General features: G+C 43.4%; 1 protein-coding gene across 1 annotated transcript in view; it reads left to right on the top strand.

Annotated features, from left to right (window-relative positions):
• SYN3 (synapsin III) overlaps positions 1-27871 on the top strand; it is a 282703-nt gene that overhangs the window by 60639 nt on the left and 194193 nt on the right. Inside the window, exons 4-5 of the mRNA XM_027825071.3 lie at positions 9846-9937; positions 27064-27220. Coding sequence (XP_027680872.1) covers positions 9846-9937; positions 27064-27220 — 249 coding nt within the window. The remainder of the gene's footprint in view (positions 1-9845; positions 9938-27063; positions 27221-27871) is intronic.

Genomic DNA, 27871 nt, shown 5'->3' with positions numbered 1-27871 from the left:
TGGTGCACTATGGGGTATTTTAGGCTCTGGCTGAGCCTCTTGTGTAGGGTCATCTGCTGCTACTGCCAGTGCAGGCTCGGTGGTGCCCTCTGGTGTTGGAGCTGTAGACGGGGTTGCAAGCGCTGGACTCAGTGCTGGCAATGGTTCTGGTGCTGGTTGCTTCACCAGTTTCAGTTTGAGGTCTGGCTTTGGCTGGGTCTCTGGGACTGGATCCGCTATGGCCGTTGCAGTCATTGGCAGGGGATCCGGTTCCACCACCTCCATCTGGGTCTCTGGTAACACAGACGGGGCCCTGGTGGAAGGCTCAGGAACAGGGATAGGTGTGGAAGCTTGCTTAGTCTGGCTGCGGGTAACCATTCCCACCCTCTTGGCCAGCTTTACCTGGTTGGCCAAGTCTTCCCGAAGCAACATGGGAATGGGATAATCATTATAGACTGCAAAAGTCCACATTCCTGACCAGCCCTTGTACTGGACAGGCAACTTGGCTGTAGGCAAACTGAAAGAGTTGGACTTGAAGGGTTAAATCGTTACTTGGGCCTCTGGGTTGATTAGGTTGGGGTCCACTAAGGGTTGATGGATGGCTGACACCTGCGCTCCACTGTCCCTCCACGCTGTAACCCTTTTCCCACTCACACTCACAGTTTCCCTTCACTCTAAGGGTATCTGGGAGGCATCTGGGCCTAAGGACCTTTGGTGTGACTCTGGTGTAATGAACTGCAGACTGTTGGGGTTATTGGGGCAGTTGGCCTTCACATGCCCCAGCTCATTACATTTAAAACATCGCCCAGCTGACTGTTCACTGGGGCGAGGTGGTTTGCTGGAGAATGGTGTGGTGGGACGATAAGGTGTCTGGGGTTTTCCTTGGGATGTAGGTGGGGCCTTGGGTTGCCCCCAGTGATAGGGTTTTGTTTCGGGTTACCCCTTCTGATATTCGCCCCAACTGCTACTAGTTTTTTTTCTTTTCTGCCACCTCCACCCATTTGGCTCCAATCTCCCCGGCCTCGATTACAGTTTTGGGCTTCCCATCTGGATGTACCTTTCTATTTCCTCAGGAACACCCTCTAAGAACTGCTCCATTTGCATTAGGAAGGGCAACTCTTCTGGAGATTTAACACTTGCTCCTGATATTCAGGCATCCCAATGTTTCACAATGTGGTAGGCATGTCGGATAAATGACACATCTGGTTTCCACCTTAGGGCTCTGAACCTCCGACGGGAATGCTCGGGTGTTAGCCCTATTCTGACTCTCACCTGGGTTTTAAAAAGTTCATAACTGTTTATGTGTTCCTGAGGCATTTTAGCCACCACCTCTGCTAAGGGTCCACTGAGCTGCGGCCTCAGCTCTACCATGTACTGGTCTGTAAAGATGCAGTACCCAAGGCAGGCCCTTTCGAAGTTTTTTAAGAAGGCCTCGGTATCATCACCTGCCTTGAAGGTGGGAAACTTTCTATGATGGGAAGCAGTACCTGGAGAAGGATTGCTAGGGTTGGTTGATATATTCTGCTGAGCCCTTGCCTTCTCCATCTCCAGTGCATGCTTCCTCTCTTTTTTTTTTTTTGCCTCCTCCATAGCTCTCTTGTGGGCAGCTTCCTCTGCCTCCACCCTGGCATTTTCTGCCTCCACCTCCAAGCGCCTTAAGGCCATCTGTTTATCATGCTTTTTTTGTTTCTCTTTAGCTTCGAATCTGGCCAGCTCTAGTTTATTAGCTGCTTCACTGTTAGTCATTTTCCTGCTTTTTTGTACTTAACTCTAGCTATACCCGAGAGTTAGGGAGAAAAAAAAACTTGTGAATTTCCCTGCAGGAGGTTAATTACCCTGCCTTTAGGTAGAGAGAACTCCAGCTCAAAAAAGAAAAATCCCTTTGTAAAAAAACTAACACCTCTGTCTCCAGGAAAATAGACAGAAAACCCTCTAGCTGCTTTCAGCTTAAAAAAAAACCTCTTCAGGTCTGTGCTTTTAGTTCAAAACGATCTCTGGTTCAAAATGATCTTTGGTTCAAAATGATCCCACCGCTTCCACCATGTCAGGGTTCCTTCCCCACTCTGAACTCTAGGGTACAGATGTGGGGACCCGCATGAAAGACCCCTAAAACTTATTCTTACCAGCTTAGGTTAAAAACTTCCCCAAGGTACAAACTTTGCCTTGTCCTTGAACAGTATGCTGCCACCACCAAGCGTTTTAAACAAAAAGCAGGGAAAGAGACCACTTAAAGACGTCTTCCCCCAAAATATCCCCCCAAGCCCTACACACCCCCTTTCCTGGGGAAGGCTTGATAATAATCCTCACCAATTTGTACAGGTGAACACAAACCCAAACCCTTGAATCTTAAAAACAATAAAAAATTAATCAGGTTCTTAAAAAAAAATTTAATTAAAGAAAAGGTAAAAAAAATCACCTCTCTAAAATCAGGATGGAAAATACTTTACAGGGTATTCAGATTCAAAACACAGAGGATCCCCCTCTGGGCAAAACCTTAAAGTTACAGAAAAAAGAAATAAACCTCCCTCTTAACACAGGGAAAATTCACATAAAACAAAAGATAAACTAATCAGCTTGCCTGGCTTACCTATATTGGTTGCAATATTGGAGACTTGGATTAGGATGCATTGGAGAAGATGGATTTCTGTCTGGCCTCTCTCAGTCCCAAGAGAGAACAACCATGTAAACAAACAGCACAAACAAAAGCCTTTCCCCCCCAAGATTTGAAAGTATTTTGTCCCCTTACTGGTCCTTTGGGTCAGGTGCCAGCCAGGTTAGTTGAGCTTCTTAACCCTTTACAGGTAACAGGATGTTGCTTCTGGCCAGGAGGGATTTTATAGCACTGTATACAGAAAGATGGTTACCCTTCCCTTTATATTTATAACAGCATGCATGAGACCTCTGACTGGAACTACAGTGTCCTACGCCCCAGCTACACCACCTTCACCTTCCTTCTCTGAAGGGCAACCCATACATCAAACACACATCCCATTCCCACTCCCTGCAGTCATTCACACATCCTGTTTGCCCTTCTTCCTGCCCAGGGATTAGGGACTGCAGAGTCATTAAAACTCTGTAACTCTGTAAATGTCAATATTAGTACAGTGCAAATCAATATTTACAAAGTGCTGGCTTTTTCACCTACAAAAATTGGAAATTATCAACTAGAACTGTTGGAAATGTCAGTACAAAATGATTAAGGGATCCCATTTACTGGGTTAAAAATTACACCCCTCCCGCCCCCCAAAGAGAGACCATACTGCTCGAGCGTGATGACAACTGGCTCATTTCAGAAGCAAGGCTGGGAAGGGCAAAGTGTCCTAGCCAGAGGCAGGTCCTTGCAACATAAGGGGCTTAAAGAAGAGAAAAAAGGGGGAATTAATGGGGATCCTTAGGAAGATGGACAGGCCTCTCAGGGAAAGGGATAATCAGTAAAGAGAAAAGCAAATAGAAAGGATGAAAATCCTCTTCTACTTCTTCTAATACTGCTTAAAATTTAACATACCCAGCATCAGCCTGTCAGCGTGTCAAGTGGCTCATATAGAGTATTCATCAGGTGCAAAGAACAAAAGCATGTGGAGTGAAAAACCAGGCAAAGAGAAGAGGAATTAGCAAAAGAGAGGTCTGTTGCGAAATTTCTGGATTCTGTTCAAAGATCTGTGTGTGTGCATACACTTACAATGTATGTATGTTTGTACGCAGATACGGTATTGCATATACAATTATGGAGGTGTCCTGTCAACTCCGTAATTAAGATGGCATTGAAATGTGAAGTTAAAGCAGTATAATAACGTGTGTGTGTGTGTATAGTCATATAAAAATCCAATGTAACCTTGTCTTTTATTTTAAATAGGAACCAACGAGAGGAGCTTTTAGTTAGATTAAAAGCAGATGAGGGCTTAGAAAGTTCAGTAGCTCAAAAACCAAAAGCACAGGGAGTGCTGGGAACTGCGTGGACATGCTAAGCCTGCTAGCTTAAAAAAAAAAAATCACAATCCTTCTCTCCACTGCCATGTAGGAGATTAAACTAGAGTCAAATGCATCTGATTAGAGAACAGAATGGAATATCTTTTCTGGACTTTTTCTTTTTCTTATTGCCATCGTTCGTTCACTGGCTGGTTCTGCAAGATGGTATAAGTGATGCTGACTTGGGGAAAGAAATCACTTTACTCCTCTCTATCTGCCTGTTGAATTTCTGTTGGCAGAGTGTCCTATGTAGTGCCTGTTTCCCTGTCAGAGACCTGAGAATTTTCCTCTGCCCTTTATCTCCTCCCCCCAGCCCGGCCCCTTTATACCTTTGGAATTGCGTCACCACCATCAACTTTCTGACCAATGGCTGGTGGGCAGGACTCCTTTTGCCGTCAATCACTGCCACAGTATGAGACATACATTCCCCTCCACTCTTCAGGGGCTGAACATGCTGCTTCCAAAGTGCTCCTTAGTTTCCTTCTAGCTCAAGGAGTGAGAGATTTGGACAAGGATTTTAACACACAAGTTGTACTGCTTTAACCCCCCTCCCCCAAGTGTGGAGAGTTGTATTGGCATAAATATGCTTATATTACCATAGCTTGTTCTCCTACAAAAAGGGGAATAAGCTATATCGGTATAAGGCACCTTTGTACTGGACTAGCTGCACCCACATTAGGGATTATACAGATGTAACTGTTTTGGTTTAAAAAAGATCGTGCCCCTAACCAAAATAGTTGTGCCAGTCCAAAAACTCTGTTTTCCAGGCCTATGCCCAAGTCTCCTACATCACAGTATCAAGAATTGGTACTGGCAAAAACTAATTTGTTTACATTTACAATTCATTTTTTGCTTTTAAATTATGAGTAATTTTCTGCTTTATTCTGTGGCAAATATATAAACAACCCCTCAAAAATATTTAACCAAAATGCTTCGTTGGCACCTAAAACTTTGTGTCAAGTTTTTGGCAGCATTCAGAGCAAAGACTGGGATGGAAAGAGTCCAGAGAAGTTGGAGGTTTCATAAAATGTTCTGAAGTTTGAGGAAGGTTTGGGAAGTTTGGTTGGGGGGGGAGAAGAGTTAAAATGCTTAAATACTTTTTGTGAAAAATGTCTTTCATCGTTTAACCTCAAAATGTAAATGTGAGTCTGCTAAATTCCGGGACCCACAGAGTTACTAAGAGTATGGCTATGCAGTCCATGGGAGCAAGCCTTCCAGCATGGGTTGACACACTTGGGGCTAGCAAGGCTTCCTCAAGTACTCTAAAAATAGGTGTGTAGACTACCCTTTGAAGTGGGGGCTCAGGCTCTGAAGCCTAGGGAGGGGCACAGGCTTCAGAGCCCAAGCTCCAGCCTGAGATGCAACTTCAAAGCACTGTCTCTACAGCTATTTTAGAGCACTAGTTCAAGTCCTGCGAGCCCAAATCGATTGATACTGGCTGGGAGGCTCACTCCCAGGGGTTGTGTAGATGTACCCAAAACATTGTGGGCCCTACAGTCTGTGATATGCTCAAAGGTTGTGAATTATTTCCACGTTCTCTGGACCTGATTCTCTGTTAAGCAGTCATTTACAGGAGTGCAAAGTGAGTGTAAAACACCACCAGATTAGAATGGTAACATTTACATCCACTTAGCACAGGTGTAAATAACTACTCCATGTGCCAAGGAAAGGACCATCAGACCTTTCCCTCTGATGCACAGTTATCTGTCAGTCTCTCTCTATCTTCACTGACTGCTTTCAAAGACCGCTTTTGTCTGCAAGGTAAGCGCAGGTTCATAAAGGCATCAGGCCCTGAGCTTCCAGACAAGGAATTTGGCAGGCCTAAAAAACCCACAGAGCAAAAAATACAGGGAATGATGGGAAATCAACAGGAAACAATTCTTGCTGATTAAAGTGTTCAGGCTTCTTCTGAATGTTAGCTATCAGGGGCCTGTTTGATAGCACAAAGCATCTATGTGAAAGAGGAAATGGCTGTTAACTTAGCAGAGTAAGGCAGAAAACCAGTGCCAGAAAAAGGTGATAATAGGTGAGAATGTATGATTGGATAGGTCAGTGTTGGGCACGCTAAAACACCTTATATGGATAGGGCTATTTACACACATAAGGGAGATTTGATGACCGTTTGGTCCAATTCTACATTTTCTCACTCAGGCAAAATTTCCATGAAAGTTGATGGCCTGAGTAACGACTGCATGACTGAGAGTAGGATAACCTCCAGAGTGACACACAGTCCGTAGGAAGAAAAGGACTACTTGTGGCACCATAGAGACTAACAAATTTATTTGAGCGTAAGCTTTCGTGAGCTACAGCTCACTTCATCAGATGCACGCAGTGGAAAATACAGTGGGGAGATTTATATACACAGAGGACATGAAACAATGGGTATTACCATACACACTGTAACGAGAGTGATCAGGTAAGGTGAGCTATTACCAGCAGGAGAGCGGTGGGGGCGGGAGGGGAACCTTTTGTAGTGATAATCCAGGTGGGCCATTTCCAGCAGTTGACAAGAACGTCTGAGGAACTGTGGGGGGTGGGGGAATAGTTTTACTTTGTGTAATGACCCATCCACTCCCCGTCTCTATTCAAGCCTAAGTTAATTGTGTCCAGTTTTCAAATTAATTCCAAGTCAGCAGTCTCTCCTTGGAGTCTGTTTTTGATTTTTTTTTGTTGAAGAATTGCCACTTTTAGGTCTGTAATCGAGTGACCAAAGAGATTGAAGTGTTCTCCAACTGGTTTTTGAATGTTTTAATTCTTGATGTCTGATTTGTGTCCATTTATTCTTTTACATAGAGACTGTCCAGTTTGGCCAATGTACATGGCAGTGGGGCATTGCTGGCACATGATGGCATGTATCACATTGGTTAGATGTGCAGGTGAATGAGCCTCTGATAGTGTGGCTGATGTGACTAGACCCTATGATGGTGTCCCCTGAATAGATATGTGGACACAGTTGGCAGTGGGCTTTGTTGCAAGGATAGGTTCCTGGTTTAGTGGTTTTGTTGTGTGGTATGTGGTTGCTGGTGAGTATTTGCTTCAGGTTGGGGGGCTGTCTGTAAGCAAGGACTGGCCTGTCTCCCAAGATCTGTGAGAGTGATGGGTTGTCCTTCAGGATAGGTTGTAGATCCTTGATGATGCGTTGCAGAGGTTTTAGTTGGGGGCTGAAGGTGATGGCTAGTGGCGTTCGTAGTCTGTAGGGTATGTTCAGATTGTGCAGGATATAAGCACTTTATTAAAGTAAGTCTCTGGCTCACTCATGGTTGCCAAGTTAACCCTCCAAATGTAAGTCATGTGTAACTGATGCAGCAATGTCTGACGGAGTCTGCCGATAGCATGAAACAATGACTCTGGGAGGGGTGAACTCTCTTGCTCTAGTAGACTCAATGGAGATAGACTAACTTAGATCTTACGCAGATAAGAACACTGGTGTGGCGATGGGCTGGTAAAACTGTGATATTGGAGAGAACGTGACCAATCATCAAATAGCTGACAGTAGTTCATTTGTGCACTTGTGGTCCCATTTGAACTCCTTGGCACAAAGAATTGGGTTATCCCTTCCTTTTGGATTGTGGGGAATCTCTGTTATGGAAGGATTCCAACGTAAAAGTTGGTTAAGGGACTTCCTTACAATGTTTGAAGAGTAGATGTGATATTACAGGCACTAAATGTAGCCAACCAATTGCATTATCAGTATGGCTAACCCCAAGCATTGAAAGCTCATAAGTCAGGCCTAAAAAATGGTGAGATTTTTTTAAAAATATGGACATGATGGGGTGTATAAACCCCACATTAGAACTGAAGGGGTTAAGGAGCAGTGCTGGACCCGGGTGACTCTGCCCCCTGCACCTACAGAGCCTGCTCCAACTGGAGCAGGAGCTTAAAAGAGAACCAGACTGCCCACAGCTGAGCTGACAGGGTAGGGGCACAGGCCTGTTCTGACAGCTCCTGAGCAAGGCTGCTGTAGATGCCATCACTGCAAGGAAGGGGCTAGCACTAAGCCAGCTATGCTGAACGTTTTGTTGTTCTTTTTTGTTGTTGTTGCTATCTTATGTTAGACTTAGAGATGTTGGGGGGAGGCCAGCGGCCCAGGGAAGCAGCCTGAAAGCACTCCAGCGTGCTTGATATTGTTGCCTCTCTTCCACCTCTTGTCTCTGCTGTAAGGAAGGGATAGAGATGTGGAGAGCCTCAAGGCAAGGGCGAGTCACCTGCAGGAGAGGGCTGAAGACCTTCCCTTTGTGAGGGCATGGGACCGTATATATTCCTCTAGACTCTCCTTTCCTGGAAGGGGATGATTATTAATCAGTGACCACCAATTTGCAGTGCTATAGTTGCAGGCAAGGGGCACTGGAGGTGGCAGGGAGGAATGTCGAGGCCTGGCAACCTAACCACTAGGAAAAGTCACCAGTAAGCCCAGGGCCTCACCCCGTCATGGTGGGATTCTTTTTATTTGCCTTCTGGTTTCTGAACCTTTAGGGTGCACTCACTTCATATTTTCAAGCTTTTCTGTGCATCCATGAGAGTTAGAAACACTTTTTAAAATGAAATTTGACAGTCTCATACAATCTCTTGATTTCAGTTAGAGGGCCTTTAAGAAAAACGCTAATGTATTGTATGACTCATGATGTAATTGTGAGAGTTGGCAACACTGCATAGCTACGAAATTAGGTAGAAGCCAGTTTGAACTAGTTAGAGGACTAGTTAGAGGACAACACTGCCCAATTGCTTTTTTAAAAATCTGTAATGAAAAGCCACACATGAAATTAAAAGATGTGGCCCCTTTTTCCCTTGTAATGATTCAAGAGAGAAGATCAATTTTCTGCATCCAAATTTAGGCCTTGTTACTGCAGTGAGATACACAATGAGATAGACTCCTGCCTTCCCATGGAGCCCAGCTGATTTGAATAGGGCTTTGCATTGGTATAGGGGTTTACCTGCATGTGTCTTGTTGCAGAATCAGGGCCTTGAAAGCTATGGTGATAGGCACTTTAGACAGACATACTATGCCTCACTACAGTTTATTCATTAAACTGTAATTAAGGAAGGCCTTTAGAAATTCTGAATATCCTGACTGGCTAATATTGACATCCTACTCCCGCATATAATGTTCAATACATTCCCCAAGTCTAATTTGCACTCCTTTCTTCATGATATTTCATATTGGTAATCAGGCCCTCAGTCAAATGCATTTCTAGGGGATTATTACATATATGACACTGTTGAAGTCCTTGGGATCCACCTGAGACATGCAGCAGGCGTAGTCACCTGGAACTCACCTTTTACCTCTAATTGCTTGATTATTCTTTGCTAACCTTTTCTTGAGTGTGAGTTACACTTTACAAAGAGAACACACTGAATTGTTTTAATAATTAAACAGTAACTTAGTAACCTACCCAGCTCCAGCAACACTAAACATTTAATAGTTAAACCTTTAATAGCTAAGCCACTTCAGCTAGATTCCCCTGTTTGTCACCTTCCTGCAGCATAATGAGGCTTTTTGGCCATTAAGGGAGGCATAAATCTCTTGCATTAGGTTTATAGCTGGCCAGTGCCATGACAGCAGATTCAGACATAATTCCCAAATGAATGTTTCCAAGTGGGAACTTGAGTCATATTCAAATGATTTTACCTCTGTTTTTGTTTTTTGGCCCAATGGTTCTTAATTCCTTTAGTATTTATTACTGCAATAAACTTAATCCTGAGTAGTCATGCAGCATTAGTATTGGAGCAATAAACACTTCTCCAGTGTTTCCATTGCAAATCAGCAGTAATTGGATCTGCTGTTGCCTCATGGAAAACTTTTGAAAGAAATATTCCATGTGAAGACAGTTTTGCATTTCTGTCAATTTATTCTTTGTGTTTTCTGTCATCATGTAACGCTCTGTTCTTTCACTTCACTGCAGGCTGAGTTCTCAGAGCTGAACCTGGCTGCTTATGTTACTGGTGGCTGCATGGTGGACATGCAGGTCATGAGGAATGGCACCAAGGTAGTAAGGTGAGAAAGTCTGACTTTCTTTGCATATCTTTCTTTTTAGAGAGATGTGGGAGCAAGAAGGATGAGTCAGGTGCCTGGCCACAGCCCACTGAGGTCAATGGACAGGCTCCCATTGGCTTTGATGGGCTTTGGATCAGGGCCCAAATGTACATTACTTCCTAGTTTTGTTGTTTTCTATCCTCACTTTTTCCCACCCATTAATTTAGGCAGAAACGTCCCATTCTCATAATCTTTTGTACTTCAGGTCTGATGGTACTGCCAATGGGCAATGGTCTTCATTTCACCTTTCCCTCTCGTATTCTCCTGCTGACTCACTTCGACTGTAAATACTGCCTTGCACGCACAGCCAGCCCCATATATGTTCCACTTTGATGGGGACAGTCTGCTTGAATATCTGCAGGTCTGGTGGCTGCAGAATACTTCCGTGTATGTCCTCTACCAACCTGTCTGCTTCTCAGCACCATCTTCCTTAGGGAAGATTTTCCTCTTCAACATTGCCTTCTGCGCTGCCTCAGGGCAGGATGCCACCTCTCAGGCTGCTGGAGATTTCTGTAGTTGTTAGCATTTCAGAATAACCACCTTGCATCAACCACAGTCTACTGCAGGCAAAGGCACATCCCCCAGTGTTGCTCTCTATTCATCCTGGCCATCTATCCATTTCATGAGTTAGACAGCATTAGTCCACTTCTTTCTGGTACTGAGGTGCCCAGAATATCAATATGGTATGTTAGGTGCAATCTGACCTAAGTCAGAGCAATGATCACCTCTCTGTTTCATGATGTGAATGACATTGTATGTGTTGCCCCCAAATCACGTTTTTCCCCAAGTTCACTTCATAGTTTGTTCTGTCATTACCATTTTTCAAATTTTATTTTGTTTTCTTTACCCTTACGTTTGTTCAGGTTGGAAATTTAATTGTCTTCTTCCCTACCCATTTTTCTAACCACTGTAAGTTACTCAATGAGTTGTATGACAGACCCAAATACCATATCTTAACTAGATGCTCTCTACCGTATTCTTCTACAGCATTAATATGGATGTTAAAATCGATCAGATCTCACACTGATGATCACTGGGACATCCCACTAGACATATCCCACAAACTTGATACACCTCTGTTGAGCTTTGTTTATAGTTCTCCAGCCATTTTTCAGTAATTGTGACCATACTTGTATCTATGCAAATTTCCAGTGATTTTTCCATGTAAGATTTCGTGAGTCTGTGTTAAATATTTAAAATTCAGATCTATGACAGCCATTGTGTTCACTTGTCCCACTAATTTTTGCCTCCCAATACACAAATTATTTCCATGCTATGTGAATCCAAACCACTGGTGCATCCATCAGCTGGTGGTCAGTGCCAGTCTACTCCTTTGTTCACTCACACACAAAACTGGAATGCTCTCCAAGAAGATCACCTGTATTGATCCCATTTTCTTTTCTCTTCCCATGCCCTTGAAGTTATTCATGAGTCTATCAAAATTTTCCTTCATTTATTAAACTGTTACTGACAATAAAACTTTGTGTCTGAAAAAGGGGGTGTCTTTTGTTTGGGGTGAGTGAGTTGTCTGTATTATTGGGTGTCTTTCTGGATGGGTGTTTATATATGAGAAAGAGTATGTGTGTATCTGGCTGTGGCAGTGGTGTGTACGCATCTTTGTGTTTGTCCTTGTGTGCTTGTAGATGTGGATATTTGTATGGTGGGGGTGACTTGGTGGGTGGGTGGGTGGGAATCTGTATGGGTGCCTTGCATATGTGGATCTGGTCATGTGTTATATCTATTTGGATGTATCTCAGCTTTGACATACTACTGCACACATGCAGCATTTGTTCACCATATGTGCTGGAATGGCCCCCTGCTTAGCTCACTTGGGACCATAGAACAGCTGTCTTATATTACCACCCTTGGAGCAGGTTAGAAGACACAGAGAATGAAAAAGAAATTCTCTCTCACTTTGGGAAGCTAAGAAAGGAGAACACTCATAAGTCTTGTGGAAAGACTCTTCCCTCCCTCCAGCCTTGGTCAGAAGAGAATTCCCACACTATTCAAATTCTTCTGTGTGGGGCTGGAGAACAGATTTGTAGGAAATCACTAGGTTTATCACACTGTGTATCACTAGGAACTCTCATTCTTTGTCTTATCCCATAGATGCTCTCCAACCCTCATGCCTACCAAAAGTCAAGCTAAGAGAAGAGGAGAAAACATTGGACAATGTTCAGTGTTATTTTTCCGAATGACGCATACATCTGTCACACTTCACTCATTCACTCCAAACCTGCCTCTCCTACCTTCCTCCCCACCCTCTTCCCCTCTGTCTTGTCCTCCTCACCCCACTCCCTCCCTTTGTCTTTCCATTTAGCTAATACCCTACTCATGACAACCTGCCCAAAAAATTAAAATCAATAGTATTGTGGCACTAACATAACATTTGCCACCATCACACTGTTCACTTTGCATGTGTGTTATGCTCCATTCCCTTACCTTTTTGTCTGTCATGTCTCCTATCTGTGTTTATACAGTGTCTAGAACAATGGGGCCCTGTTCTTGGTTGGTCTTTAGGCACTCCCATAATAACCTCATAATTCATACTGCTCATAAACATGAAAATATATATACATGCCAATTGTGTGTGTACACACATACTGTACAGCCATGGACACAGACACAGGCATGCACATACTTTAGTTTCCTGACACACATGCAACTTGTCTCTTGTGCACGTGCAACTCACCTTCTCCTCCCTCAAGCACATGTTTCTCCAAGCCACAAGAGCACATATGTTATATACCCATAAATCCACCCATGCCACAGACAGCCTCACCCAGGCATAATCCTCATGCACATATACACACAGCTCCCTAATGAAGATAATTTGATACTCATTGTGATTGAGTTATTCTACTCACAGCAAGAGTAAACCTCTAAAGAAGATAGAAAGGATTGACAGATCTGTAATATTGTGGGAATAAATTAGGGAGGTTCTAAGTTAACGCTCTCTGCAAACATTGAGGAGCAGAGAATTCCTCAGAAGAAACATGAGTAATTTCTACTTCTAAAATACCCAAACCACAGTACAGCAAGCTTCTGCTTAAGCAATTGCTTATGTTCACTCAAGGAATGGAAGGTCTGATGCGGCCCAGAGAACCTGAAAAGAGTTACAAGTTCAAGGCCACAGAGTGGAGAAAATGTTGATTGAATAAAAACAAAGCAAGAGATTATTTTTTCCTGGGCAAGGGGATTGTTTGGGGGCTTGGTACAGGTGAACCATTTAATTCTCAGGTAGGGTGACCAGATAGCAAATGTGAACAATTGGGACACTTTTTGGGGGGAGAGGATGGGGGGAAGTATAGTTGCATGTATAAGACAAAGCCCCTAATATCGGGACAGTCCTGATAATATCACAGGTAATGTGAAATTATCCCATGGATGAATAGTTCTGGAGGTCATATTTTGTTCACTACTTTTTTTTTCCCTCACACCTCACTAAATCTAAGTTAATTATTAACCAGGCTTTTCAGAAGCAGTCAGAACACTCCAAGCTGGCGAGATGTAGTGCTAGTGCTAAATTTTTAATGTCCTGAATGCCTGGAAATCCCCTTAATGTGACATAGGAAGCAATGGTACCTCATTAATATGCACATTTAGGATCCCCCACCCCCGAAAAAGCAATGGCCGCTCCTTGCTCCTCTTCAAAGGAATGGTAACGGAGTGCTGCAGTAAGGGTTTGAATTACTGATTTAAAACAGTAAATGCACTGTCATATATGTACTAGTAGATTATGAATAAATAAAAATAACCTACACTTCGTATTAATAAACAAAACATTTTCTGGTATATTATCTTCACATTTTAAATTGTGTTAATTGAATTCTTCCCTAGTTAGTTAAATTCAGTTATTTGCAATCATCCCAGTCATCCATATGGAATAGATAGGGTCTATTGCATGCTTAACTCAAACCCCTTTTTTATTGTTTTTGGGGCCTACAATTTAGGACATTCTATTCGTCCCTATGCCAATTGATTAGAACTGCACAAGTAAATAACTGTGGCGCTCTTTTCTGAAAAAGAAGCCCTGTTTAACGGGAAGGTACAATATTACTTAAAGCTCTATCCCTATCCCTTCCCTCAGACAAAATTAAATACATAATTTTGTACGCAGAGTTGTCAATTGGGGAGAGCGGGGAGTGGCAGTAAGTGGACCTTCATGCTGTTTTGGATTCTGCCACTAGCTTGTGACATCTTGGGTAAGTCACTTCAGCTAAAAATGTTAAACTTGGGCAGCTGAAGTAAGGTGGCCTGATTTTTAGAGACACGGGGCTCCCACAAACGACAGGCAGTTCAGTGAGGACTAGGGGCATGTCTGCACTACATCTGGGAGTGAGCCTCACAGCCCTGGTCCACATACTCCCACTAGTGCTCTAGAAATAGGTATGCAGACATTGCTTGGATGTTGCAGCTCGGGCTCTTGAGCCCACATCCCTTACTCTCTCCCCAGGCTTCAGAGCCTGAATTCCAGCCCGAGCCTCCATGTCCACACATGGAGCCCTGATAACACAAGTCTGTGGATGGCTTGCTCCCAGATGCAATGGAGACATGCCCACAGGATTCTCAGTATCTCTAAAAATCTGGTCACTTATCTAGCAGCCTGAATATGGATTCAGATGCCTAACTATTGAGTTACCGACATTTGAAAATGTTAGCTTTAATTTCTCTGTGCCTCTGTTTCTCCATATAACATTCACTCTGAGAGCTCTTCCTTGCACACGTCTCCAAAAATTCAGAAAGAAAGAGAGTAACCATATTATGGCTTATGTAGTCTCTAATGACAGGTTTCAGAGTAACAGCCGTGTTAATCTGTATTCGCAAAAAGAAAAGGAGTACTTTTGGCACCTTAGAGACTAACCAATTTATTTGAGCATAAGCTTTCGTGAGCTACAGCTCACTTCATCGGATGCATACTGTTTCCCACGTTACCCAAGTACCATACTTATTGCAACACTCCGGATGCCTCTGTTCAGTAGGACCAGCAACAGAACAAGTGGATGTGATGTGGGATATTAGCATAATGCCTTGTCAGAGCAGTGGGGGGGGATTCTGCAGTTCACCTGTCCTGCCTGCATAACAATTGCAGCATCAGTCCTGTGATGATATGCAGCACCAAAACTTTCCCAGTTAAATGTTAAATAAATAATATTGTGCAATTTGATGAGCAGCTTCATAGCTATAGAGGACCTTTCATTCCAAAAGATCCCTAACCACCTTGGAAACAGGCATCGCTTCCTCAGTGAAATGCAGCCACCTCTGGCTGGAGCGTACCAGCTCATAGCTGCAATATCCATGCCCAGGACCGCAGTTATTAAAGTGATGTCTGAAAGACCCACATGCAGTAAACTGCCTGGGACTTAATTTGTCTGTCTCAGAAGGATGAAGGGCTGAGTCAGCCCTGTTGGGATTAGACCTAATGGGCCTGATTTTTATTTCCACTAAGGCCCCTGTACACTGCACTCTGGCAGCCTAAAGAGATCGTAAACTGTTAGGGTTACACCCACTTTGAGCCCCTTTATGCTGCCAGCTCAGGATGAAAGGGCCTCCGTGGAAATGAGAATCAGGCCCAGGGAGCCTACTGTATGTTTCTAACTTGATGCTTAAAACTCCCAAGCCTGCCCTCTCTCTCTGCACTAGATAAAATTCAGGGCTGTGTTTGCCACCCAGGCCTAGTGAGCCTGCAGTTTTTGTCTCTGGCAGATGTGGGGGGCGGGGGGGGAAGCAGAGGTACACTGAAATCCAGAGTGTTTTCTTTCACAGGGAAAAGCAGCTTCTGTGGGAGTGTTTCAGATTTTTAAAGATATGGATTAAATATATGTCGGATTTCTCCCCTCTTTCTGCCTCTCTAGTTGGCTCCTTCAGTTAGAGGCATCTTTTTGGCACTCTAGTTCTTCTGCCGCCAGCTAGTGATATGAACATCCAGGACAAGGCCCATCTCTTTGTGTGTTTGTATGGTGCCCTCCACAATAGTGTCCTGGTCTGTGAGTTGGGCCCCCTGAGGCACTGCCATCTTACAAATAATAAATGACTAACTGTAAGAGGTTTAGGTACTGCAGTGAGGAGAGTCATAGGTACCTAAATAGATTGATACAAACAGATCATGCTTGAGAAAAGGAGTGGGTTAGTTCCATTGGATCAAAATGAGACAGAATTGGCCACTGGCAAACAGAGAGACTGAAAGTGAAGAGAAGTGGAACCAGCCATGCTGAAAAAACTGGCTGTTGGGAAGGAAATCCTACGGGGTGAAGGCAGGTCTCTTGCAGGGAGAGGGGTTAGTACTACAGATTTTGCTTGCAATTCAGCCGTTTTGTCTAACAATGTGCATGCTTCACTCTGCTAGCTGGCTGAAATGCCCCTGTCAATCACAACTGTGGAGAGGCCAATGAATGTTCTGTTTCTTCAATACAAGCCCATTCGTCTCTTTAATTAATTGTGACTGTTCTGTTGATTCTGGCTGATTTAGCATTTGCATGTGTTCTAGTGACAGAGCTGGAGCCTGTTGCATCACAATCCTAAATCCATTGTGCCCTAAAAATCTGTTTCTCCACGACATGCTTTTGCACTATGATCTATGATATGATCTCACTGATAGGAAACTGCCACTTCCACATACAACTCACCATGCTGGGGGCAGGCCTTTTCCTGCTGTTCAGCATCTGCTCGCTCCAAGAGGCAAGTATATTCCTGCTGTACAAGGGTTGCCAGCTCTGGGATGTGAATGCTTTAATTCCACATGTGGATGACCACCTGTCTCAAGTGGATGTTTTCCTGTCACATAGGGCTCCACCCACCCAACAAAGGGGATAGTCTACCACACAGAGGCTGTCCCCTGCAAGAGGTGTTTGGTTTCCTGTCCTATGACGATATTTTCTTGCCAGACATTAGCTGCTCACTGCTAGGCGATCAGTATTTTTTGTCGCCCAGAGACCGCTTACTGCTAGGGTTCTTTCTGCCATTGTTCTGCAAAGGATACATGAAAGTAGTTTGAGAGAGCTAGTAGGTATGTGTCGATCCAAGAGGTTCTCTAATAGGAAACTCAGTATTCACCTCTGACATCTTCCAGAAATCTTGTTTCACAGAAGAACCCTAGTTGGTGCCTCTTCATCGTTTGGCTAAATTCCACGCACGTTTTAGGAAAATGTCCTGTCTTTTTTAAAGCCAAACTGGGAATCCCTGCAAAGGAAGGAAAGTTTAGGAGGATGAAGAAACTGATCTGGAGAATGTAGTCTCCCAAAAGCCAGACGGAAAAATAATATATGTTGCGTATAGTTTTTCCATGATCTACACAATGTACTGTATTATAACAGTACAATATGTGCCATATATTTAACACAAAGTGTACAGAATAAATGTATTTCAAATTAAATAAATTTGGCTGACTATTTGAAATAGATGTCATGCTGGTATAGTTCAAAGAGAATGTAACTTTTTAAATATGTATTTAAAGAAAAACCAACCCGCCCTCTCTCCCCAGCAAACTGCTACCCTCACCTAAGCACTCAGCAACCCAGGGAAGTCAGTGGGTTAGAATAAGGTGTAAATCAGGGTAGAATTTAGCAACCTGTACTTATATATTTAACAATCTAGCATGTGCAACACACTTTTTATAAACCCTAGTAACTAGTCCCACAAGAGAGGTGATTGCCTTATTCTTCCACCATCGTCCCCACCCTACCCCCCCCCCCCTTTTTTTTTAGCAGAAGCAGAATGGGGAGATTAGGGTTTTCTTTGGTTGCATCCATTCCAGTTGCTGCTGTTAAACAGCTGCTTGGAGGGACTGTTTCTCTCATCGGGGTTTAGTTATATCCCGGATGAATAATGTCCCTCTTCACCTCTCCAGCAGCTGGCATCCAGCTGACGTGTGAGTGGGATGCTGACAGCTATTGGGAAAACATTTGGAGTGGAGGCAGCTGCCAGAAAGCAGAAGTCACTGTTACCAGACAAGGGTGGGGAACAATTTAGAGATTAAAACCCCTCCCTGGCCCTTTCACATTTACGCGTATTCCTTCTGCTAAGAAATTTGAGGCCAAGGTCTGAGTTATCATTCATTAGCTAAATCGTAAACTGAATGAAAAAGCTAGTTAAAGTATTTAAGTTTGGTCACTTTTTTGCTTCTATTCATCTCTTTTCTTCATGGGTTTTTATTAAGTGATGTTTCAGAGGAAAATTGAATGTTGGAAATGATGGGGCAAAGTCTGCTTTGTTCTACAGGTATAGTTGTGGAAAGAGTAGATTTTTATCAGTAAATGTCACTAAACATTGATTTCACTGTACACACACAAAGCAAGAAAAACTATTTCCATCAATGATGACCAAAACCTACAGATAGGTAAAGTAAGAAAAATGCTGCTTAAGAACTCATTAGAGTTTGTTTAAGGATATTTACTTTGTGTATTTGGACATGTGTTGTTGACAATTTGTGCTTGTAATGGTTATAAATAGGACCCTACCAAATTCACGGTCCATTCTGGTGAATTTCATAGTCCTAGGCTTTTAAAAATCATAAATTTCATGATTTCAGATATTTAAATCTGAAATGTCACAGTGTTGTAGCTCTAGGAGCTCTGACCCAAAATGGAGTTCTAGGGGAGTTTGCAAGGTTACTGTAGGGAGGTCACAGTATTGCCACCCTTACTTCAGCACTGCTGCTGGCGGAGGTGCTGCCTTCAGAGCTAGGCTCTCAGTCAGCAGCTGCCGCTCTCAAGGTAATGTTGCTGCCAGCAGCAGCGCAGAAGGATGGCATGATGTGGTATTGCCACCCTTACCTCTGAGCTGCTGCCTTCAGAGCTGGGCCCTCAGCCAGCAGCCGACACTCTCCGGCCGCCCAGGTCTGAAGGCAGCAGCACATGAGTAAGGGTGGCTTGGTATGGCATTGCCACCCTTACTTCAGCACTGCTGCTGGTGGGGTGCTGCCTTCAAAGCTGGGCGTCCTGACAGCATCGACCGCTCTCTGGCCACCCAGCACAGAAGCAAGGGTGGCAATACTGTGACTCCCCTATGATAGCCTTCCATCCTCTGTGCAACTCCCTTTTGGTTCGGGTCCCCAAGTTTGAGAAATGCTGGTCTCCCCCACAAAATCCTAAAATATGTATAGAATAGGGTAAAATTACACAAAACACCAGATTTCACAGGGGAGACCAGATTTCACGGTCTGGGACGTGTTTTTCACAGCTGTGAATTTGGTAGGGCCCTAGTTATAAAGCTTTAACATTTTGAATCTCAATGTCTGCCATTAAATAATTGTCTGACACCCTCTCATAATTTCCCACGGCTGTGAACATTTAGAAGCTTAAAACCCATAATTTTTGTGCAACTCTGTGAAAATTTAAATGGCTAAACGTAAAAAAATGCTTGAAAATGAACTTCGATATTATCAGTTGAAATGATAAAATAATAAAAATTTAATTGTGCCAAGCCTACACATATACAACCCCATTGGCTTCTGCCACTGTTGTAACAGGGACTGTTAAAATCTTCAATCTCTTTGCTGGTAACTTTTTGATCTCTACCACTTTTCTTAAAGTGTGGTTCTGTTCTGAAATGTGCTTGCAAAAAGGGCTATGTGAGGTTCTCTGTTTATTGTTCATCACTGAGTTTCACGACAAATTTATTCAGTTTACAAGTAAAAATATGGGGATGGATTTTGTAGACTGTTCTTGTATGGCTTGAGGAGCGTGTAACCCAGCTTTACAACTTCCTGGTCCTTAGGCCAATAGATGTAAGTCCATTCTGAAGAAGCAACTTAGAGAAACCTTGAGGCTGCTCTAAGTTGTGGTGGCTGCAGTGGCTCCCAGTGCTCTTACCATAATCCCCTTCTCTTGGCCACTGGACCCCTCCTGCCACCTGTGGATTTCTCTGTGCCAAAAGAATCCCCAACTGTCTAGTTAAAACAGCTACTCCCCTTCATTACACTGTCAAATAATGCAAAGAAATGCATCCGATGAAGTAAGCTGTAGCTCACGAAAGCTTATGCTCAAATAAATTTGTTAGTCTCTAAGGTGCCACAAGTACTCCTTTTCTTTTTGCGAATTCAGACTAACACAACTGCTACTCTGAAACCTGTCAAATAATGCTTTCCAAAGATCAAGTCCCAGTCACATTACTCACATGAGTAGTCCCATTGAGTTCAGTGGGATTCTTTGCATGAGTAAGGGAAGAAGGATTTGCCCCTTTCTGTAGAAAATTAAGACGTGAGGGTTTGGTTGAAATGGAAGATGTCCTATTTTACGATGCTATTTAAATTAATATAATGAGAAATGTGGGAACATACAGTAATTCTAACATTGTGAAATATATAATAATGGATGTAAAACCAAAAATAGCCAAGCTCTGTAATTGGTTGTCAGTGATGTCATAACTATATCACTAACACCCAGGTAATGCACAGACAGGATTTGGTCATATTTCATAAATGCCATTTTATATTAGCTCAGGCACACCTGAGGTAGTGCATACTTTGGGGGATTATTGCACCGTTAGGTAGCTGAAGTCACTCCAGTTTTGGCCTTGTGCCTCAGAACATTGCCTGAAGACTCCATTAATCCCCTGACAACACATAGCCTTTTGTATGTTATTGCTTAATTATACACTTTCCTTCCCTTTCTTTGAGTAGTGAAAAGATAAGAGAGGCTTTGTAAGAGAATTTAGGTAAAACAGGTTGGCAACTCAGAAAACTTAAGATACTTTAATTCAGTCTTTGGTATCCAAGATGCCTTCTTGTGTGAACATGAGAAACAGAGTGCCCTGTAAGACTGAAAGAGAGACAGCCCTCCTCCTATGGAATGGTCAAAGAACTCCGTAAGCTCCTCATCATGCAAAGGAAAAAACATGTCACCGTAATGCAACCTTCTGTTCTTTGTGTGACTAGATGGTGAGTGCTGAAATGAATAGAAGAGATGGCCAGCTGCCCTCCTGTGTGATTCCCTCACAGTAACAAAAGAAATCTAATGATGCAGAAGTAAAGTGCTAGGTCAAACAGACCTTATCTGTGGAAGTAGATGTAATTTTTCACTGTCTGTGGGTGACTTTTTGAAGGGAGGGGGAAGGGATTTTAAATGGTGTTTTGGCAGCATAACGTACTCCTGAATTTTATTTTTCTAATGCTCACAAAGCTCTTTGGAGTTCTCCATGAACAACTGAAGGACCAGGAAACAAGCCAGAGTCAAGTCTATAATCAGAACTAGGAAATAAGAAATTACACCTTCCAGCAGGATTTGCTAGTGTCATTTGCTGTGTTCCAGTCCACAATGGCTGGAGAACCTAACCACTACAGTGAAATGTTACTGATCTTTTCAGTTCTGATTCTCTGCTGCTTCTTAGAGTGTTCTCCACTGTCAGAGCCATTGCTGCTACTCCTGGAGTGTTTAACTGTGAGAACAACAGCAAAAAAATTCCCTTGAATTGTCCTTCAAATGCTTATTTATTACTTTCTCTCACACCTGTTGCCAAGACAGCTAAGTTGTGCAATTGCAAACATTGAAACATAAATTTAGGTATAGTTAAGCATGAGCCAAGAAGTTAGGATCTGGATTCAGATCTTAATTTTCCCAAAAGCCGTGGGTGTTTGGATCCATGTCTCTGAGTTGGGTCCATCGCTAAAATTAGTTTTACCATTTAGAAAAAAGAACTGAAACACATTGGCGCAAAACAAAAAGCAGTCACTCAAATATGAACCAAAATAAATGTCTTGCATGGTGGCCTCATAGTTGAGACGCTTCCAGCTTCCAAAGGCAGGAGACTTTCAACTGTGAGCCACTGCTTCCACTTTTGGGGTGCTTAGCTATTGAAACCGACAGCAAGAGCCTTCCAGCCAATCCGAACGGCCATGATGAGCCCTAGGGTGAGAGGCAGCCACTCACTTTGAATAGCATCTGGCACAAGTGGGAAGTTACATCAGACTAGGAGAGAGCTGCAATGTGCTTGTGGTGAATTGTGCCTCTCAGGAGGTGGCCAGCTATACGCTGCACTGTTTGGAGCTTCTGGAGGTTCTAGATAACCCTAAGTAGAGAATATTACCACAGTCCAAGCCTAGAGATGACAAAGCTATGCATGCCCATTCCAAGGTCAGCATTAGAGAAGAATAAACCAAAAATATGTTTTAAAATATAATATTGCAAATCAGTTCAACCTGAACATGAAATTTTTGTGGGAGTGTTTAAATGGCAAAAGGTCTGATTCTCATTTACACTATGGTCCTGCATTCCATTCTAGTTTACAGCTACCCCCATTTGAAAGCTCTTTTACACTGGCAAAGAGGTATATAGTGTAAATGAGAATCGGACTTGCATCTTTAGATTCTGCTGAGTATGGGAAAGGGCTTTTGGGGAGGCTGGGATGAGGAAGGGCTCTCTCTTCTGCCAAAAGCTGCAGCCATCTGGCCACAGTAGGGAGGAGAGTGTGTGCATTCAGAAACCCTATTTCTGCCTAGAAAAGCTAGGGCACCTGTGCAAAGCGTACAAGGCACAGCTACAAGTTATTGCTGGTATATTCTGAGCTGCTGTTCTGGATTTTCACATTCAGCTTTATCCGTAGCATTTTACTTTCCACTATATTTCCGAGACAGCTTCTTCCTCTGCCTATCTGCTTTCGGGCAACCTTTGTTTTGGCCAAGGAGGCCTAGATATGGTTCTACGCAAACAAGGCCCATCAGTGCTATTCCGAAACCTGGGTTGAGGGGGTTGGTCAAGAACTGAGTACGCATACCATCTCCACACTTCTAGCCCCATCAGACGAGGGTACTTGGGACTTCAATGCATAGATGCTACAGAACCTTCCTGGCCCAATTATTTTTAATGTCATTTGAAAAGGGAGTCTACTCTCAACCATTTCTCTTTTAGATGTCGTGTCAACTTTCTGTTTAGGCTGTCATTCTTGTTGCTTGTTGTGTGGATGAGTGGAGCTGGGAAAGGAAACTGTAATACTGTTAGCCATTTTAAAATTCAAGGGCTCATTGTATTAGAACATGGTTTACCCCTCTGAATGAATAATTGTTTCAAAAGTAATCTACTCTCCTAAGAACACTAAATGGACATCATTGAGAGTAATCCTCTTCTGTATGGGAACCAAGCCTCTTACTTCCCAGGTACACAGCTGCTTGCTATTCATATCATCGCCCTTATAAGTTGCTGGCTTACCAGCTTTCCGAAGGATGATACCCTTTGTTTTCCTTTTGATCTCTCTTCTTGCAGTTTCTACCCTTCGGCCCCCCCATTTTCCCACTAGGCTCAGTTTCTCCTTTATAGATGCCTAGAAGACTTCTCTTCATCACACTTGCTCCTTTATTCCTTAGTGGTTGCAGAACCTGCACTCATTCCTCTTGTTTCTTATTGTTCAAGATACTTTGGGACCTGGCTATTGCCCCACATCTCCAAAGAGAGATCCACTTATCAGCTGAGGCTTGTGAGAGATCCATAGCCCGGGGCAGTGGTAGGGCAGAATCATACTATTGTCTATGGTTATTGGCACCCTATTCCCTCTCCCAGTGTTTTTTCAGTGGAGGGGTTCTGACCAATGAAACCAATCCTATTCGCATACAACATATATAGTTTAGATAGCAGGGCTCCATCATTTACTCTGCATTATCATAGAATCATAGAATATTCGGGTTGGAAGCGACCTCAGGAGATCATCTAGTCCAATCCCCTGCTCAAAGCAGGACCAACACCAACTAAATCATCCCAGCCAGGGCCTTGTCAAGCCAGGCTCTAATGATGGAGATTCTGTCACCTCCCTAGGTAACCCATTCCAGTGGTTCACCACCCTCCTAGTGAAATAGTGTTTTTTAATATCCAACCTAGATCTCCCCCACTGCAACTTAAGACCATTGCTCCTTGTTCTGTCATCTGCCACCCCTGAGAACAGCCGAGCTCCATCCTCTTTGGAATGCCCCCCCTTCAGGTAGTTGAAGGCTGCTATCAAATACCCCCCTCACTCTTCTCTTCTGCAGACTAAATAACCCCAATTCCCTCAGTCTCTCCTCATAAGTCATGTGCCCCAGCCCCCTAATCATTTTCATTGCCCTCCACTGGACACTCTCCAATTTGTCCACATCCTTTCTGTAGTGGGGGGCCCAAAACTGTACACAATACTCCAGATTTGGCCTCACCAGTGCCAAATAGAGGGGAATAATCACTTCCCTTGATCTGCTGGCAGTGCTCCTACTAATGCAGCCCAGTGTGCCATTAGCCTTCTTGGCAACAAGGGCATACTGTTGACTCATATCCAGCTTCTCGTCCACTGTGTAATTCCCAGGTACTTTTCTGCAGAACTGCCGCTTAGCCAGTCGGTCCCCAGCCTGTAGCAGTGCATGGGATTCTTCCATCCTAAATGCAGGACTCTGCACTTGTCCTTGTTGAACCTCATCAGATTTCTTTTGGCCCAATCCTCCAATTTGTCTAGGTCACTCTGGACTCTATCCCTACCATCCAGTGTATCATTGCCATCTATTATACTGGGATCTCCTGCTTCCTTGGTATCTAAAAGTCCATAGTTTTCTCTAAACTTCAAGCAGGCTGAAGTCTTTCAACCCAGAGTTTCAGCTGGTAACAGTTTTTTTAGAGTGTTATTCTCGATCTTATCCTTGAGTGTTCGCCATTGGGTGGTGGGGGGAAAGGTGTGTATGTCAATATAGCAGGTTCATATGTGGGCACAAAAGCTACTTCCAGGACAGCGTGCATAAAATACATTCCAGCTAAGTAAGGACCAGTTCCCAAACTGGTTGCAAGGAAGAATTAGGGTTGTGGGTCATTTTAAATTCTTTTGTGCTATTGTGCCAACCTATCTTCTTGAACCTGAGGGAAGTTAAGATGCACCTAGAGCATCTGGTTGCTTAGACCCTAGAATGTTTAACAGCCCACTGCGGGGGCACTGAATCCTGAATGTTTGGCATCCAGAAAGTTAATTTCTTTTCTGTTTAGCTGCCCAGTGGGTGCTTTCTACATGGAATGTTAGCAGAAGTCAAGCAGTTAAACTGCCAAGGTTTGTATTCTCTCACTGTTTCTCAGCATGGGGTCGCCACTTGCCTCACTTTGTTGACCTTAGGAAGATCCGTACATCAGCTGCACATTCAATAGTACAGCCCTCCTGATGTTTATTGCACATTTCACTGATTGAGAAACATGCCACCTTTGGAGCCCACTGCATTAAAGGGTCCGTGTGGGTTAGAAATACTACAGGGGAGGGTGTCTGATGTTTCAAAACCTCTGCCTCTTGCCTCATAACAAGGGCAGAGCATGCTTCTTGCCATGTCTAGATTAATAACAAAAGCCCAAGGTCAACAAATAAAACAAAGTTTAAAACCATAAGCAGTTCTGGGTTTTATTCTCAATACTCTTTGCCACAATCTGACCCAGAGTCGCCATTATTTAAGCTCAGTACCAATGTGGACACAAGAACAAATGGATATAAACTGGCCACCAGGAAGTTTAGACTTGAAATTAGACAAAGGTCTCTAACCATCAGAGGAGTGAAGTTTTGGAATAGCCTTCCAAGGGAAGCAGTGGGGGCAAAAGATCTATCTGGCTTTAAGATTAAACTCGATAAGTTTATAGAGGAGATGGTATGATGGGATAACATGGTTTTGGTAATTAAATATTCATGGTAAATAGGCCTAATGGCCTGTGATGGGATGTTAGATGGGGTGGGATCTGAGTTACCCAGGAAAGAATTTTCTGTAGTATCTGGCTGGTGAATCTTGCCCATATGCTCAGGGTTTAGCTGATCGCCATATTTGGGGTCGGGAAGGAATTTTCCTCCAGGGCAGATTGGAGGTTTTTCGCCTTCCTCTGTAGCATGGGGCACGGGTCACTTGCTGGAGGATTCTCTTCTAATAAGTGAGAGGTTTTTCACAGGAGTGGATGGGTGAAATTCTGTGGCCTGCGTTGTGCAGGAGGTCAGACTAGATGATCATAATGGTCCCTTCTGACCTTAGTATCTATGAATTCAGATTTCCCAGCCAGAGCGATGGAAATATAAGTCGGGACTATAAAACCAAAAGAGTTCTAGTTCAATACATCCTAAGGATTGAAATTATAGTCTCATAGCAAGGAAAATGTTCAAAGTCAATGAGGTAATGGGTCCTGGGGACAGAACTAATTTCTCTTAAGAACTTTAATGCAATCTGGAAGTTTTTCCAATGCCCTTGATGCAAACTTTGTTTAAATGTAAAATAGTCCCCAAAGTCAGTGGAAAAGTCTCTCCAGTGCATTCAAGTACAACTGCTGAACTCTGTTTTGGGCAGCCTTTCCAACTGCTGTTTCCAAATGCTTTGAATTGGCCCTAAGATACAGTATGCAAAGGAATTATTTCCATCTGGTTGATGCCTAAGCTATCTCCTACTGCCTCACCGTGGAGGGCCTCCAGTTTGGTTAGAGAGTTGCTACATTTGGAATCATAAGGATCCCATGGTGAGTCTTGGCTAGGATGATGAGCTGATTGCTCATGCAGTGAGCCCCATCACTGGATGACACTCTGAAAATTTGTTAATTATGTTGCAGTGTACGATCCCCAGGTGTTGATGTTCTAGCGATCTGTGTCCAATATGCGTTGCGGTCTGTGAGTGAAAGGAAATGTGTGGGGATGCCTGGATGTGTGAGATATCTTTGGAAATATGTGCATGATCTTCCCATCCAGTGGGCTTCATTTCCGTACCCAGTCCCATTGTTAGAAAACAATCTTTTCCCTCCTTCATCTGTGCAGCACATTTCAACAAGGGTCACCAAATATGGCCAAGATTTTCAAAAGAGAATTATTGGAATTACTGGGGAGAATTTCCCCACCCCACCAGAGAATTTATGATCTTTGGCTTCTGTTATAGATTGTTCCTGTGTGAGCCTGTCTGAAATGGAAACTGGCAAATCTGTCTGGAGAGTTTCTAAGCCCTTGTGCTCGTGGTTATGTAGGATTTTAATTTTTTTTTATCACTAGGTTTTTCTTTGTAGTGTAATTGATACAATACTGTGGCCTGAGAAGATTCCACCTATTTGAAGGAGAGCAAAAATGGGGGAGGATGGAGGCAAAAGAGGGAAAGGAAAGGAGCCTTGCTGATTATTTTTTTAAAAAATCACTCTAATTGTGTCTTCTAGGTCCTTTAAGCCTGACTTTGTTCTGATTCGACAACATGCATACAGCATGGCACTAGGAGAGGACTTCCGCAGCCTCATCATCGGCCTGCAGTATGGCGGAGTCCATAGTGTCAACTCCCTTTACTCCATCTACAACTTTTGCAGCAAGCCCTGGGTGGTAGGTGATAACCCAGGTTTATTACGTTAGCACTGGGTCAGAAAAATGATGGAGCTCCAAAGTCAGACTCCAGTTTTTCTAATGGGAGCCTTTCCCTTCCCATTGCAGCCACCACTTGGCTAGCCTGAGAGAGTTGTTTTGGGACTCCTTTGGGAGCCTGCCAACATTGCTCCTTTATCAACCTGTCCAACTTACTTCTGAGTAACAACCTTGCCCTAACTACAAGGCATCTTCAGCAGTCCCAGATTCTGCATGGGAGACAACAGCAGCAGTTAAATCTAGATCTCTTTTGTAGCAGTACAGACCAATACTGCTAGGTCACTGGGCTGGCCCAGGCATGATCTTAACTTGTACGAACCATCAGCATACCCTGTTCTAGCAGATATGTAGACAGTGATTCATAAAAGGGATTATATGATTTTATAACTATTATTTGTGTTATGGTAACGCCTAGAGACCCCAGCTAAAATCAACGCCCCATTGTGCCAGGCACTGTACAAACATAGAACAAGGCACCCAAAAGACTACAATCTAAATAGACAAGACAAAGTACTGTGGGAAGGGATATTACATATGAGCAGCGTGAACAACGCAGTGATTTGCAAACGTCATGTTGGTGCCAGGGGGTGTTATTTTTGTTTTTGTTTTTTG

This window comes from Chelonia mydas, chromosome 1 (assembly GCF_015237465.2).
Source record: "Chelonia mydas isolate rCheMyd1 chromosome 1, rCheMyd1.pri.v2, whole genome shotgun sequence".
Classification (NCBI taxonomy): domain Eukaryota; kingdom Metazoa; phylum Chordata; order Testudines; family Cheloniidae; genus Chelonia; species Chelonia mydas.
The sequence above is the reverse complement of the archived record's forward strand: the minus strand, read 5'-3'. Positions and strand labels throughout refer to the sequence as shown.